Below are 15,050 nucleotides of genomic sequence, written 5' to 3'. Positions count from 1 at the left end.
TTTCCCAATTTAGTGACATGCATGGCCAACTGGCCAATGGACAGTTGACCTGCCTTAGGGTTTTCAAGGGGGTCAGGTGAACCTGCATTCATTCCCCTGGGAAGTTGGATTTGGCCTAGGGTTCAAAAGTCACAAAATGGTGCATCCAGGTAGCATATCTAAGAATGGGGAGACAGCCTGATGGTAATGGTGCCTTACACTTAGATGCATTTTCTTGTGCCAGGCACTGTGCTAAGGGCCTATGTGTATCTACTCATTAATCCTCTAATCACCCTATAAGGTAATACTCTAATTATCCTCATGTTCTAGATCATGAAAGGTGACATGACCTGCCTAAGGTCACAAAGCTGGTAAGTGGCAGAACCAGGATTTGAACCCAGGACCTGTGGGCTCTCCCTCTGGTAGTTTTGCAGTTTATAGAAGGAAGAAAAATAACGTTAAAACAATAGTTTCAATTTGCTGCATACTCAGTGTCAGGAATTTTACAGAAACCATATCCTGTATCCTCCCAACAGCCCAAGGGGTAGGTGTTACTCTCCTCTACCTTACAGATGAAAAGCTAGATTCAGATCATTGAATCAACGTGTCTGAGGGGATCATGGAGTGGGATTTGAAACCAGGTCTCACTGACCCTGGAGCCAGTTTACTACTCAATGTTGTGCCAAGAGTAAGACTTAAAACCTTGGTAGATGCATCCTAGAATGTGCTGGGTGCTGCAGGACGTTTACTGCTCCTGCCTTCACTGGTATTGACAGTTTCCTGTGGTTTCTGCTGATCTCTGTCACACACTGAGCTCATGCTTATCAGACTAGACAGGCTGGAAACCTATTGGCTTTGATGACTACAGCTGGGACCCCAGCGGGATAAGCTTATCTCCCCATTAGCAAAACCCCATCCCGGGCTCTGCACTCGCCATCTTACAGATCTCCAAGGGGCTCCCCTAGACTGTTCACACCCGTCAATGTTAACAAGGGAGCTGGCAGTTTCCATTCATTCTCTAAATCCACACTCTCAATTTAACAAGTCATTAGTGCAATAATGATTGCATTCCTGGCTCAGCGATGCCAATGCAGGCTGAATACTGGAGTAGGGCAGTTGGGTGCTGGAAAAATGTGGGTTTTATGTAAATAAGGACGTTTGCTAATCATCCCTAGCAATACCCAGTCATGTTTAAAAGCAGATAATGACCAAGAGAAAAAGCCTTTCATTTGGAACATTCTAAACAGAGCAAGGCTACTGTGCCATTATCCTTTTGTTGACTTTGTCTTCTTTTCCTCCAGAATATCATTATTTTCTTGGATGAGCTTTGAGATTGAGTTTTTCTCCCCCTTTTTATAAAGCATAATACACAGGCTGATTTCTGCTCATCTGCACAAAATGTTCTCAGCACAGCCTCATTTATTCCTCCCAAAGCTGAAGGGGAGCCAGGACAGACCTTGGTCACCGGGAGGGCTCTTGGAAGCTGGGGGCCTTTCTCCATAACTGCACCTTTGGCTCCAGTTACTATGGAAAAAAACCTTCAATAGCCTGGTCCACCTTGGGGCCACACCTAGGCAAAGTGTAAGATCTTATAAAAGAAATGGGGGCTTGTTTGTGTCACACAGCTCTCCATTGGCCTTGCTCTAGGTCCCTGCATTTCTAACCCAGCCAAAAAGTTCCTGCGGCGCCTCCACAGTGAAGAGATAATTCACTCCTAGTACATAATCCGGGCACCTACGTGTCCCAAAAGACGGATACGTGGTCAGTCATGCAGTCTCCTTCTGGGTGGGTTAAGGATTTCCCACGTCATTTCCCTGCACCATTAACTTGCTAAGCAAACTCTCTGTGACAGTGCAAAGGTACACACTAGAGCCATCATCATCAAATCAGAAGTGTAATGGCACCCAAATTAGTAAAAGAGCCCATTCACACTGCAATCCTGAAGCCACCAAGTCTGGGTCCTGGGCCAGCAAGAACTCAGTGAGCTCCCTTTGAGGGCATGCACATGGGAACCTGGGTTTATATGCCTGGGGCATGCACAGAGAGTTAATTAGTGCTGTTGTTCAGCCAGAACCTGGGCTGGACTCTGGCTAGTCTGAACCATGACCTGGGTTTACCCGGCTCTCACCCCATCAGCTTGTTTTAGTGTCCTGGTTCTTGGCACTGAGAGGCGAACGATGCTGAGTGCAGTAGTCAGCTCGCACAGTGAAGATCCTAGCTCAGCTCAAAGAGAGCAGGGAAGAGTGTTTGACTTCCTGGCACAGCATGGGGCAGTGGAATGAGCTCTGGAGTGACTCTAGAGATCTAGTTTTGTCCTGTCTTTGACACTAATTTCCAGGAAACTTGCTCAACCTCTCTGGGCTTCAGTTTATTCTACTGAAAAATGCGGGTAGTGGCCAGGGAGTCTATACAAGGTGATTTTTAGGTTTCCATGCTGCCTTTCTGGGCTGGCTTGGTGTTGCCGTCACTGTTTACCTGCTCTGTAGGCTCCCTAAGGGCAGAGTCCATTTCTTATTTACCTCTTTATTCTTAGCACTCAGCCCAGCCCTGCAGTACCTGGCACTTAGGAGGTGCAGAATAAACATGTGAGATGAATGAATGGGTGTGTGGTGGATGTTGGCTGAACAGATGAATGAATATTGCTGCAGCCTGCCTTTCCCACTCACCTGGCGATAGCAATTGCCTTGAATTCTTTGTACCCTTCTGAGATGGCCTTCTGGATAGCGGTCCGTTCAGCACAGATGCCCAGTGGGTAGCAGGCATTTTCTACATTGCACCCTGAGAAGAGAGGACAGCCCAGTGGTATTTCTGGCAGAACCACTTCCTGTTGCATGTGTTGAGTAAGAGGTTTGCCCCATTCCAGTGCAGGAAGGGACCAGTACACTCAACAAGGTGTGGAGGAAGGGGTAATTTGACTGGGTGCATTGTGAGACTCTGTGTCTCCATGGGTGCAGTGGCCCTTCCCCAAAGCTTCCACTCTCATCACTTAACCAACGCCTCTACCTTAAAGCATAGCCTGGGAGCAGGGGTACCATAATAAGGCAGATCAACCCAGCCTTACCTGCCCAGCAGAGTTCGAGGCTGCAGGAGATGTTGAGGTTAAGAAGGTAAGCAGAGCCCCAAGCCCTGAATCTAAGAGACAGTAGCCACAGTGGGGGTAGGGTGGTCTTGACTCAAAGATTGGGCCTGGGCAAAATTTCTGGGGCTGATTACCAGCTATCAGAGTTCAACCAGGGTTCTATGTCAATTGTGTTGCAAAACAAACTGTCAAAACAAACAAACCAACAAACAAGAAACCTCCACTCCCAGGAATTTCCCTGAAGAAAACAAAACCCCTGATTTGAAAAGATATATGCACGCCTATGTTTATTGCCACACTATTTGCAATAGCCAAGATATGGAAGCAAACTAAGTGTCCATCAATAGATGAATGGATAAAGAAGATGTGGTACATATACATGACGGAATATTATTCGGCCATAAAAAGAAAAGAAATCCTGCCATTTCCAACAACATGGATGGATCTAGAGGGTATTGTGCTCAGTGAAATAAGCCAGGTGGAGAAAGGCAAATACTGTATGATTTCACTTATTTGTGGAACATAAAAACAAAGCAAAACAGAAGGCACAAAACAGCAATAGACTCACAGACACTGAGAAGTGACTAGTGGTTCCCAAGGGAGAGAGGAGGGGGGAGAGAAAGGGAGGGAGTAAAAGGGCACAAAAATTCGCAATCGCAATGTAAGTTGATTGTGGGGACTGTTGAACCACTGTGATGTACATTTGAAACCAACATAAGATTGTATATTAACGACATTCTAACTTTAAAAAAAAGGAAACTTCTAAGCTTTGTCAAAGGTGTCTGTGACTGTAGAATTCTTAAGGCAATTCACAGGCCTCCGATGGAGGTTGAATGCTAAGGGGGCAGAGCCTGCAGGAAGGGAGTCCTCCCGGAGTCTGTCTCAGGAGTGTCCCTGGGGGACAATGGGCAAGTCCTGCTCCTAGTGAACAAGAGATCGGCAGAGCCAGAACGGCTAGCAAACTCTCCAGTTCCAAGGAGGTGAGGCCATGAACAAATGGCCAGAGGAGCTGGGCTTTCCTGTGGCTGTCAGGATGTGGAATATGGTCTGTGCCACTCCTCGTAGCTTGCCTTTCGCCCTGAGGCAGAGATACTAATTTTTCCCCAGTACTCATTTTCTCCTTCTTGCTTTAAGTAATACAAGTGATCCCTATTTCAATATAGCTGATCACATGGCCACTCGGCTAGAGACTGTTTTAACCATGTAGTTTATGGCCATAGGGATGGAGAAACGAGACAGAAGGAACGTGGGATACTGGTCAACTCATGGAGCAGAGCTGAGTTGCCCATTTGCCCTGGACCAACCTACCCTGAACTGTTATGTGAGAGAAAAAGAGAATTCTGCCACACAAATATCCATTGTATTTTGGGATTTTTATTACAGCAATGTAATCTGTATCTAATACAGAAATTTGTGCTGAAAGTGAGATGCAGCCTTAACAAAAAAAAAATCTAAAATATGTGGTCTTGGCTTACAGCTGGGCTATGTGAATGAAGGAATGCAGGCTTGGTGAGGTGGAAAGCTGATGGATGCTGCTACTCTGTGGCAGATTATTTGGTAAAGCCCCACCTGGCAATAACCTGGTAGGTGACCATTAGCTACCATTAGGATTCTTCTGCCTGGCAAAGGCAATCAGCCCTGTGGCAAAGGTCTGACTAATAGGCTCTTTTCTCACCCAGCCTACTGAGGTAGTCACCATTAAAATGAGGCAGCAGGGATGGGCCAGGCTGGGGAGGCAGCTAGTAAAAAAAGGAGAGTTGTCAGGCTTAAGAACTATGCTTAGGAAGGATTTTGGGGTGTGATCCTGCTGTATGAATGAAAGCAAATGGAAGCAAACAGACTGAGGGAGGTTTCTAAGTTTTTGATAGAATTAGATGGCCAAGGAAGCCACAAGCCCGACCTACAAAAGCCTATGATTGTTCACTCGCTATAGAAACTCTATCATCAGAAGTGAGCTGAGAGCCGTGTGGCCTGAGGAGGGCGCTCTCACTAAAACCCACTTTGTGTGGCCAAGGATGGTAATGGTCGGCAGGAAGCTCCCACAGGGCAAGCCAGGGGCCCCGGCGGACAGGCGACAAGGTGCTTACCCCAGAACAGAAAGGGGGGTGTTGTGTATGCCAGGGCACGGAATCTTCACACTTCCTGCCCAGCAGGTTCGATGACTGCGTGGACTGGTGGCAGCTGTGTCCCTGGCTTTCTCTTTTCCTAATGGGAGATTTGATGACTGTTAACTCATTCCTACTCCACTTTGTATATTGTGGGAGTGGGTGTGAAGTGGGGGACAGATGACTGCTTTTTAGTTTTGGGGCCACTGGACCAGCAGGGCCACATCTGGAGCTGAAGATGGAGACTGTGTGCCACCTCGAGATCTGGCTCTTGGAGCTGGCTGCAGTGACTGGGTGGCGCTTCGAGGGAGGCGGTAAGTGGGTTCTATGCGTGGGAAGGAGGATGTATACAGGTACTTCCAGGTCCAGGCGGGCCCTGTGGCAGACCAGCTGTTCCTAGTGTTCACTCTCCCAATAGATTCCGCTGGAATCTGAGTAGAAGTGGAATTTGAGTAGAAGTGGTGGGGCAACTTCTAGATTTTTATGTTTATGGGAACATTGCTTCCTCTCCACTTCATCTTTCCCTTTCCTAGGAGCTGAAACATGGGTATGATGATGTTTTGAACAGTTTTGAACAGGAGGCATCACTCTAGGGATGGCAGGACCTCAAGACAGAAGGAATCTGATCTCCTGAGTAACCTTGTGGAGCGGAGCAGAGCAGAACAGTCCATACCCAGCCTACCCCCGGTCTGTTAGAGGAGAGAAGTAAGCAGCCATCTTGTTTGAGTCACTGTGTTTATATTTGTCTGATCAATTTAGACTGCTCCTTACCTATTATATTCCCTTTTACTAAGTCTGAGTCTTCACTGTGATTAGGAAGCATTTTCTTCCTCCTGTATTCACCAAATTTGGAAATTGGTCATTATCTCCTCATATATTTTCCTCACAGAATTATCTGTCCCTTCATTATTTACATCCATGTGTTTGGAGGGGTTAAATTAATCATTTAACCCATTAACCATTATCAATGGTTCTCACAATCACAAGTGTTCCTGTCCAACCAGTGCAGAGGAATGGATGCTACTAGACAACCTGCCCCTCGTCAGATGGCCAATGCTGATTGGCCCATTGTGGATCAGGTGCTCAACTCTGATTGGCCCAGGTGTCCATCCTTAGAACACTAAAAAGGTCATGTGAGAAAAGATGGCAGCTCCCATTTGAACTACTTGCTAAGAAATGAGGTGGACCTCATTACCCAGGAAAAAAAGAGGAAGAGGTGATAAATTGTCAGAACAAGAGATATTCTTTGTAGTCTACCTTTGGTGCTCAGTATACACAGCTGCCCTTTTTCCCAAAACTAGAATTCCAAATATGTCCCCACCTAACACCACACAGCCATTCCATGCACGATGAACACACCCAACTTAACACCAGAAAGAGATCTGCAGGGAAGGTCCGCCAGACCAATGAAAGTTAAATGAATAAATTTGTATGTCTCTCTTGCTCCCCACCTACTCTCCCCAGCCAAGTTCCTGGTGCTCATCTGAAATAACTCCCTTTACACCTGCTCTTGCCTGCTCATACCTGCCCACCTTTGTTGACCTTTGATCTCACTTTGCATGACTTCTGCCTCTCTCAGATTCAGATCCCTGCTGGCCTTGCTCCCCACTCCATTCCCTGTCTGGCAGCCCTTCCATCTCTGCCTCATCCCTGACTCAGGGACAACACTTTCCCTATTTAACATGATTCACTTAAATCTTGGGTTTCGCTGATGTGCTGTTAAAGCAAATTGTCGGATTGCAGAAGACCCAGTCTCTCAGGGTGACTTCCTGTGTCTGCATTTGAAATTTAGAATGGCCTCATACAGATAAATCTTCCTTTAGGATGTGTAAAAATTTCAGTGGGCCAATTAAGGAAAGAGAGAGATTGTTTCAGAGGGGTGCACACCCATATATTCCACTGCTCAAAGTGTTTTGCAGGAAGAGCCCCTGTGTTCCGTTCTGACCGGGGACCCCTAGCCTTAGTGGCTCTGAGAATTTGGGAGAGGAATTGAACCTCCTAGAGGCTATGTCCTCATTTGTAAAATGAAAATGACAGCACCTTCCTCGTAGGCCTCTAGTAAGAATGAGTTAAAATCATGCATGTAAAGCAATTAGCACAAAGCCTGACACAGAGAAATAAGTGTTCAGCAGCTGCTAGCTGCTGTTAATAAGTGCATGAAAATCAAGGCTTTGATGGGGGTGGGCATGTGTGATTGAGCTTCTGTTCCTTCTAGACAAGGTGTGATGGTGACCCCGTCTTTGTCCTTCAAGCACTTTGAAATCCTTTCCATGGTTACAAGGTTCTACATAACCTTGGACCTCATCTTTGTTCTCCAGGCTCATTGGCTTTTTAGCTGTTCCCCAAGGATGCCAAGTACTCTCCTGCCACAGAGCTTTTGCACTGGCTGTTTCCAACTGCCTGGGACTTTTTTCCCCCTACATGCAATGGCTCACCCTACTCTGGTCTCTGCTCAAATGTCACCTCCTCAGAAAAGCCTTCCATGGTCACCCTATCTAAAATTCTTTCCTCCTCCCACTGCCTCCAGCTCTCAATCCATTTATCTTGCTTCAATTTTTTTCATAGCACTTAGCATTTTCCTGTAATACATGTCTCTATTATCTAATTCCCCCATTGTAGCGTAAAATTCCTGAGGGAGGAGACTTTGTCTGTGTTAACACCACACCCAGGCCTGGACTATGAGGCCGGGGAGGCTCTCAGTTCCTTATTATCAAACGACAGCCATTTGCATTTACTACTTCGGTGCTAGATCCCAAGATGCAAAGGAATAACTTCTTTGGGGGCCTCTAGCAAGTTCAAGTGTGATTTCCCAGACTTAAAAAAAAAAAGAAAAAAGAGGAAAGAAGCCCTTAGCCATGGACTGCAATCCTGAAAGGCTAGACAATTTTGTTTTGTTTCCCTAAGCCCAGAAAACAGACCATCATCTATCCAGGCAAACCAGCTCCATTCTTGGGGTTGCCTTCACTGACTCGGAAACACCCCTGAGAGACAGGCGGGGATGGTGCCCAGTCAGGAATCCATAATTATGAGATTGGACCAAATGATAAATACTATGGTGATGGTGTTCTTCCTACTAATTGCTTTCTTTTATTGCTTTTCTTTTACCTGCCAGGTGCTCCAAAGAACACTGTATCTGCATTACGTCTTTAATCCTTTTAATGACTCTAAGGCAGATACTCTGATAATCATCCCATTTTATAGAAGATAAAGGCTGAGGCTGGTGGCAGGGAGCCAGGGCTCCTATCCTGTTCTGCCAGATACAAAGTACTGTCCTTCTTCTCTATGGCATTTTCAGTGAGGACATGTTTTGAGTTGGTTTGGTACTTAAGGCAAGGCTGGGGTCAGATGCTGTCAAGACATAAAAAGGAAAAAGGTCACATAAAGGTGATTTGGGCCTTGTCACCCAGAGAAAAGAGCAATGATGAAGAGCAGTGTGCCCAGCTTCTCTTCTGAGGGATCTTGTTAAGACTGGAGCAGAGGTCCTCACCCTCAAGCAAGTGGGCACCAGCATCTTCTAGATAGCTTCTCAGACAGATTGCTGGGCCCTGGTCCTGGAATTTCTGCTTCAGTAGGCCTCGGTTGGAGCCCAGGAATTTGCATTTCTAAGTTCCCAGAAGGATCTGGGACCACATTTGGGACTCACCATACTAGAGAAATATCCTGTCCATGTGCCTGAAGACATACTAGACTCTTTCCCTGTTCCTGCCTCCCGGCTTACTGCAAATGCAACACCCTCTTTCATATATGAATTATATTCCAACTCAGTTCTAGCCTTGAGGGTTTTAAGGGAAGCTCATCTTTGCGATGAGCCACTTTGGGGCCACAGTGGAGTGGAGCAGCGGATGAATCTGGGTAAGGGACAGTGGGAGCTGGGCTGTGGTGGGAGAGCAAGGCTGTAAGGACAGGCAGCTGGTTATGTTACCAGGCCCCCAAAGCCCAGGTTCTTGAGTTTCAGTGTTACAGAAATGAACACTGAACTCGAAAGAATGAAAGCAAGCAGAGTGAGAACTTGTATACCGTGTGGCTGATGGAAAGAGGAAAGCCAAGCTCTTTGAAGGGGCTGCACATAGGGCTTATAAAGGCTGTTTCAGAGGGTGAGGGGTTTGGGAGGAATGACACTGGGAATTATGCCCTGATGTTATCTTGTCGTTTGGGTTCTGGCAGTGCCTCTCCAGGGTCAGCAGATGGTGATTCACTGGTTTTTCCAAAATACAGTCAGGGCCTCCTTTGTGATGTTTCTAGAGGACAAGCCTAACACAGAAGAATTTTGTAAATTCTTCTTCTTCCCTCAGGGTAATGATTTTAGTGAAAACAGGGACTGGTTACTAATTCTTAGGAACGTTTATTCTGGCTTAAGATATGATCGATTGGTTGTTAGTCATACGGCCATTTAATGGAAATTCTTTGTGTTTAAAGACATTCTAGGAATTTTACCTTTCAACCTTTAATCCTTTACCTTTTAACCTTTAAGGTGGAGGTTCAGTTTAACATGGAGCCCCTCTTGCTCTTCCCTGTCCGGTTGCAGTTAGGGAAGCCTGCTCTGACTGTCCTGGAAGGGCCGGGGTGGGGCCGGGGCCTGCAATGGGTCGGCGCTGTGGAAAGGGGGCTGTATCAAGCACCAGATGATTGTGGAAGGGGGGCCAGGTAGGCGTCAGGAGGGCAGGGGCTGGTCTGGGGGAAGAGGGATGAAAGGGAAAGGTTAAGCCCAGGCAAGCTGAGTTTGGCAATTAACCAGACGTTCATGCTTAAGTGTCTAAAAAAAAAATGTGTTTGTTCCTCCCAGAATTCATTACAACTGATTCAGTAAAGTTTCCCTAAACGGCAGTGGGGAGGACCCTCTGGAAAGAGGAAGAGAGGGAGAGATGGACCATTGTCCTGAGGATATGAGCTGAAGAGAAATTCCCCACCCCCTGGGTGCAGCCAGCAGGGGCCCCACGTGGGAGGCCCTGGGCTGACGCCACTCCCCTGCCCAATCTCCCTTCGGTCCCATCTTACACCTTTGCATTATGTCTTTTCCTCAGCAGCTCTTTCTTCCCAAGTGGGCCCCCCCCCACACTCCAATGCTCTCCCCACAGCAGTTCCAGAGGATAATTGTGGTGGCTATTAATTACCTGGGGGCCCATCTTTAAGGATCACAGGGCTGGGGTAATAGAGGGAAAATGATCATTATTACAAGAGTGTGACAGCAAGGCTGTCAGACTTGCTTTTGAATTGGACAGATACCAGCCATGTCTGGAGACCCCACAGAGGCTGGTCTTTTGTGCGGCTGGAGAAAGTTACAGAACTGGGCAGACCTGTCCTGCCATAAGCTATAAACTCAGTGTCTACATTCAGCTATGCCCTCTCCTAATCATCTCTCACCCCAGGAGGCGCTATCAGGTTTCCTTTGGCTATTCATGATTCCCTCCTCTCCAAGCCCTGCTCTATTGCCACCTACCCTCCCTTCCATATAAATAAGGAGATCCAGGCATTCTGGAAAATGCTCTCCATTTGTCCCCCTCTGCTCAGCCCAGCTCACCCTGCTCTTTTGCATATCCACCTTGCAGCCAGGGGCAGCAGAAAGAGCATGGCGTTTGGAATCAGATAAAACTGAGTTATCTCATTTACTAAATGTGCATTTGGCTTTTGCTTTGCTTTGCTTTGCACCGCCACACCCCTTCTTATGGCAGCTGCCCCGGCTCATTCTCCCCACCCCACCAGAAGGGATATGTGTGTGAATCAACTGGCCTAATCACACTGCCCTGTCATGACAACATGAGATTGGAGATGGACCCTTCAGAGCCCTTCCCTGAGATTTTTCCATCTTGGGCTAGTGGGGAAGAGTTCTTTCCTCTCTGCTTTTGGAGGTTGTGAGAATGTAAACCAGAGGCTGCTTGCACTCCTCTTACCTGATGCCTGGAGAAAGCCCGCCTACAGGATAAGAGAAAGAAATCAGCACCCAGAGGATAAAGAAGGGCATGGGGACATTTAAATTCCTGGGTTCAGCTGTCCCTGACACAAGAGCTACCTTTGCCCATTATGGTTCTGGGTGGTTTCCGTCATTTACAACCGAAAGCACTCTGAGTAATGCATGCGACACTCATTGTCTCCCCTCAATGTGGAGGCTGCGAGACGACAAGAGACCTTCCATGCCAAGTGCTTAGTGAATGCTCAATCCACCAGAGCTATTAATATTGCTGTTGCTCCCTGTCCATCATGTCCCCAGCACAATCCAGCGTAGTCTTCAGCTTCCTGGGTATCTCAGCATTGCCCTGGTCTGCCTGGCTAGATTTCCTAGAACCAGACTCCTTCCCTCCATTCTACCACTGCCCATCTCAGTCCTGGTCCATTTGTCCCACACAGTATCTCTTACATCTTTCCTTCCTTTCCATTCTACCTGCCTCTATCCTGTTCCAGGTCATTCATTCAGTGTTCAACAGCCTTAACTGGGGACCTATTTTTAGGCCAGGTAGTGTGCTGGTACTGTAGATAGGTCAGCCAAGACAGGTATCACCCCCTGACACTTTTTCCTCTGTCCCAGCCCTCCTTGAGTGCCAGACTAACTGTCCTCAAACACCACTTTCATGTTATGCATCTTAATAACATTCCTTAGTTCTGTGCTTCATCAACTCTCTGTTATCAAGTCCCTGCTTGGCCTTCAAAAGTCCTCCATGCTCTGCCTCTAAATAGTACTAATAACACAAACAATATCATTCATAGTATTAGTAGTAGAAGCAGCCACCACTTGTGACATTCTTCTTGCGGTGCAGAAACTGTGTTAATCACTTTATAGGCATGAGTTCATTTAAAGCCTCACAACCGGGGCTGAGATTGTACATACTCTGTGACAGATGCAGCACAGACCAACCATCAGGGAAGACCGTGATCCCACGCTGGGCCAGGCAAACCAGCTCTGTTCACAGCCATCCTGACAGATGGGGGTTATGATCCTCCGTTTACAAAGGTGCAAGATAAGACTCAGAAAGCTATTGCCCAGGACCACTCAGCTGACAAAGAGCAGCACCAGGATTCAAAACCAGGAACCTCTAGGTCCAGAGCCTTCACCTCACCCCAGAGGCCCTTCCTTGCAATTTAAATAGGCCACACCCCTGCTCACCTCATTCATTCCCTTAGGATCTTTGAGGCTCCCACTTTGAGTCATGCCCTGGGCAAGAGGAGTGGCTCTCCATGCCATCAGGGACTATGTCACTTCTGCTCACTGCTTCCCAGCACCAGGCACATTACCTTGTGTGTCATTGGTGCTCAGCAAATATTTGTTGAATAAATGAATCAATGCAAAGACGGGGAGGGCCTCTCTCTGTACAACATCTAGAGGGAATGTGGAAGAAATGGAAAGAATCAGTGACTGATTCTATGTTGAAGACCCTGGAACCATGGGGCAGTGTGGGCTGCGATGTTTCTTGCAGTGGTGGTTAGTGTGAAATACTCATCTGAGCTGCCAGGCCAGGCCTAATTTCTACATGATGCTCAAAGATTCTTTAGTCCCGTAGAGCAGTGGACTCCGGAATTGGGAACCCTGAGTTCGAGTCCCAGCTCTGTAATCTCAGGTGTTTAACCTCTCTGAGCCTCAGTTGCTTCTCTTTAAAGTGGCAATACAATAGCTGCCTTGCAGGGTTGTAGGGAGAGAGGACATCAGTCACATTGTTCTCACAGATGAGCACTCACTGAGGTTACTTCTGTTCAAAGAGGTGTAAAACCCAGGTGACTTGTGAAACCTGACAACCTTATAAGACAAGGGGTACCATGAACATCAAGAGGTGCCCAGGGAGGGCAACAGAGAAGGGGAGGTGCCAGCCGCCAGACTCACAGATGAGCGGTGGTGGGTATGAGCGGCTCGCACCTAGCTCAGGGCTGCCGGCACAGGGGTGGGGGTGGGTTTAGGGGGGTGGGAGGTGGGTGTCACCAATTGTCAGCATGAGAGCTTCTGTTCCTTTAAATAGCTGCTGCGGCCAAGGGGAAGGGGAAGTCTGGGCAGCAGGGCTGGGCATTTCTGTCGGTCCCACTGTGCCAATTTTCATCTCCCCACAGGGGGCTGGGGATGGGGTGGGGAGGGGCAGGCTTCTCCCTGAATGAGAATGCCCCTTAGCTGAGCAAAAACAAATTTGCCTTTCTGTTCAAGTGAGCTTTGCTATAAAAGCAACAAGCCACAGAAAAGGAGTGGAGGGACAGATTCCTGCTGATTCAGATTCCTGTCCACACCTCCCCAGGCTGGCACTCATTGCTGGCAACCCAACCCCCCTTCTTTCTTCCAAGACCCTCTGCAAGGCCCGCGTCCCACTAACAAGTCTCCAGATCTGGAGTCCTTGCTTTCTCCCCCAGGAAGTCAAGCGACAGTAAGAAAGGGTTTTGGGAACCCCACCACCAGGGCCCCATGTGACCTTGAGAAAGTCCTGTCACCACCCTGGGCCTCAGTTTTCTTCACTGAAAAATGGGCATAATACCTAGCTCAATGAGTGGGAGGGTAGGGCTTGCTGGTATGACCTGTGGAAGCCGTAGCCGGGTGCCAGACCGCACGCAGAGAGGGCTCAGGAAATGCTAACCGTCTCCCTCCCAGCACACCAGACTGCTCAAGCTCCGCGTTTATGGTCTCTCCTTCCAGCGTCCTCCCCCATCGAACCCCCTTCCCAGTCCTCCAATAACTGAAAGCCAGTGGATCTGAGCAGACCTTCGTCCCCACAGTCTGGGACTGTAGGCAGGGTAGGGACGAGCGGCAGCGTTGCAGGGCAGGCCCAGCGAAGAGCGACAGACTCCCCTCCCCAATGCGGCGCCTCCCGCCCTTTCAGCTTGTCCTCTGAACCCCCCAACCAGGCTGTCTTGGAGGGGACCCAAGGCACCCGCGCTTACCAGAGAAGATACTCCCGTCCCAAGTGAGGAGGGCGGCCCCCACCGGGAAGCGACTGTAGGGGCAGTAGGCGGACTTCTTGGCCTCCTGGCAGGAGATCAGCAGCTGCTGGACGTGCTCGGGCTCCAGGGCGCCGCAGGCAGGACGCTCCTGGGCCATGTTGGTCCCGGGGTGGGCGGAGGAGCAGAACTGAGAGCTGGCGGCCAGCCTGGGCTGGGCCCGCCATGCCGGCAGCTCCTCCCCGGGGAGTGTCCCTCCGGGAGGCTCCCAGGTGCACTCCTGCTGGGCTGCTGGGAGGGGCCGGTAGGGAGTGGAGCCCCCTCGGTTTGGGGTGGGCGGATGCGATGAGGGTCCCAGTGGGAGAGGATGCGACTCAGTCCGCAGGTGCTTCCCACTCTCCCTTGGGAACCTCTCCCACTGCTGTCACACAGATGAGTGAGGGGGACAGGGGATGGTGCTGCCGTGTTGTGGTGACTGTGGGCACATACTCCTCAGGGAAGAGGTTGCTGGGTGAGTCAGTGGGAGGTCGAGGAAGTCCAAGCTCCCAGGGCTGAAAACCCTCAGCTTATTGAATGACTTCCTCCTTCCCTGAGGGATGAGTTGAGGCTGAAAGGCAGAGCTGGGGCAGCCACACTGGCTTTCTGAGTCAGGGAGTGTGAGATACAGCAACATGCAGGGCATGTTTCTTTATTTTCATCCTTTTTCCTTCCAACTCCTCCCTGTCTCAACCCAAAGTAAAAAGTACCTCAGCTGGAGGGAACCTTTGAGATCATCTACTCAGGCCTCCTCATTTTTTTTATTGGCAAAATTGGGTTGGTGGTAAAAGAAATGGGTTTGCATCCTGGCTCTACCACTTTCCCCACGTACAACCATTGGCAGTTTCCTTGACCTATCCGAGCCAGTCCTCATATCTACAGTGAGGATAGTAATAATCTTTGTTCTACCTCCTGACTTCACTAGACCCTAGTTTGAATTTCATTTCTGCCATTTATTAGCCATGCAACTGTGGAAAGTTAATGCCACCTCTCTAAGCCTCAGTTCTGTC

The 15,050-nt window shown here is 48.6% G+C and overlaps 1 protein-coding gene across 2 annotated transcripts in view; it reads right to left on the bottom strand.

Annotated features, from left to right (window-relative positions):
* The window catches only part of CDA (cytidine deaminase), a 28,649-nt gene extending 14,225 nt beyond the window's left edge, over positions 1–14,424 (bottom strand). For both annotated transcript variants that reach the window (XM_017662764.3, XM_017662762.3), the window contains exons 1-2: positions 14,008–14,424; positions 2,646–2,757 (exon numbers count right to left, since the gene is read on the bottom strand). In XM_017662764.3, coding sequence (XP_017518253.1) covers positions 2,646–2,757; positions 14,008–14,164 — 269 coding nt within the window. In that variant the 5' untranslated portion in view covers positions 14,165–14,424. The remainder of the gene's footprint in view (positions 1–2,645; positions 2,758–14,007) is intronic.
* Between the last annotated feature and the right edge of the window lie 626 nt (positions 14,425–15,050).

The sequence above is a fragment of the Manis javanica genome, chromosome 4 (assembly GCF_040802235.1).
Source record: "Manis javanica isolate MJ-LG chromosome 4, MJ_LKY, whole genome shotgun sequence".
Taxonomy (NCBI): domain Eukaryota; kingdom Metazoa; phylum Chordata; class Mammalia; order Pholidota; family Manidae; genus Manis; species Manis javanica.
Note: the sequence above shows the minus strand (reverse complement) of the source record. Positions and strands in the feature narration are given on the sequence as shown.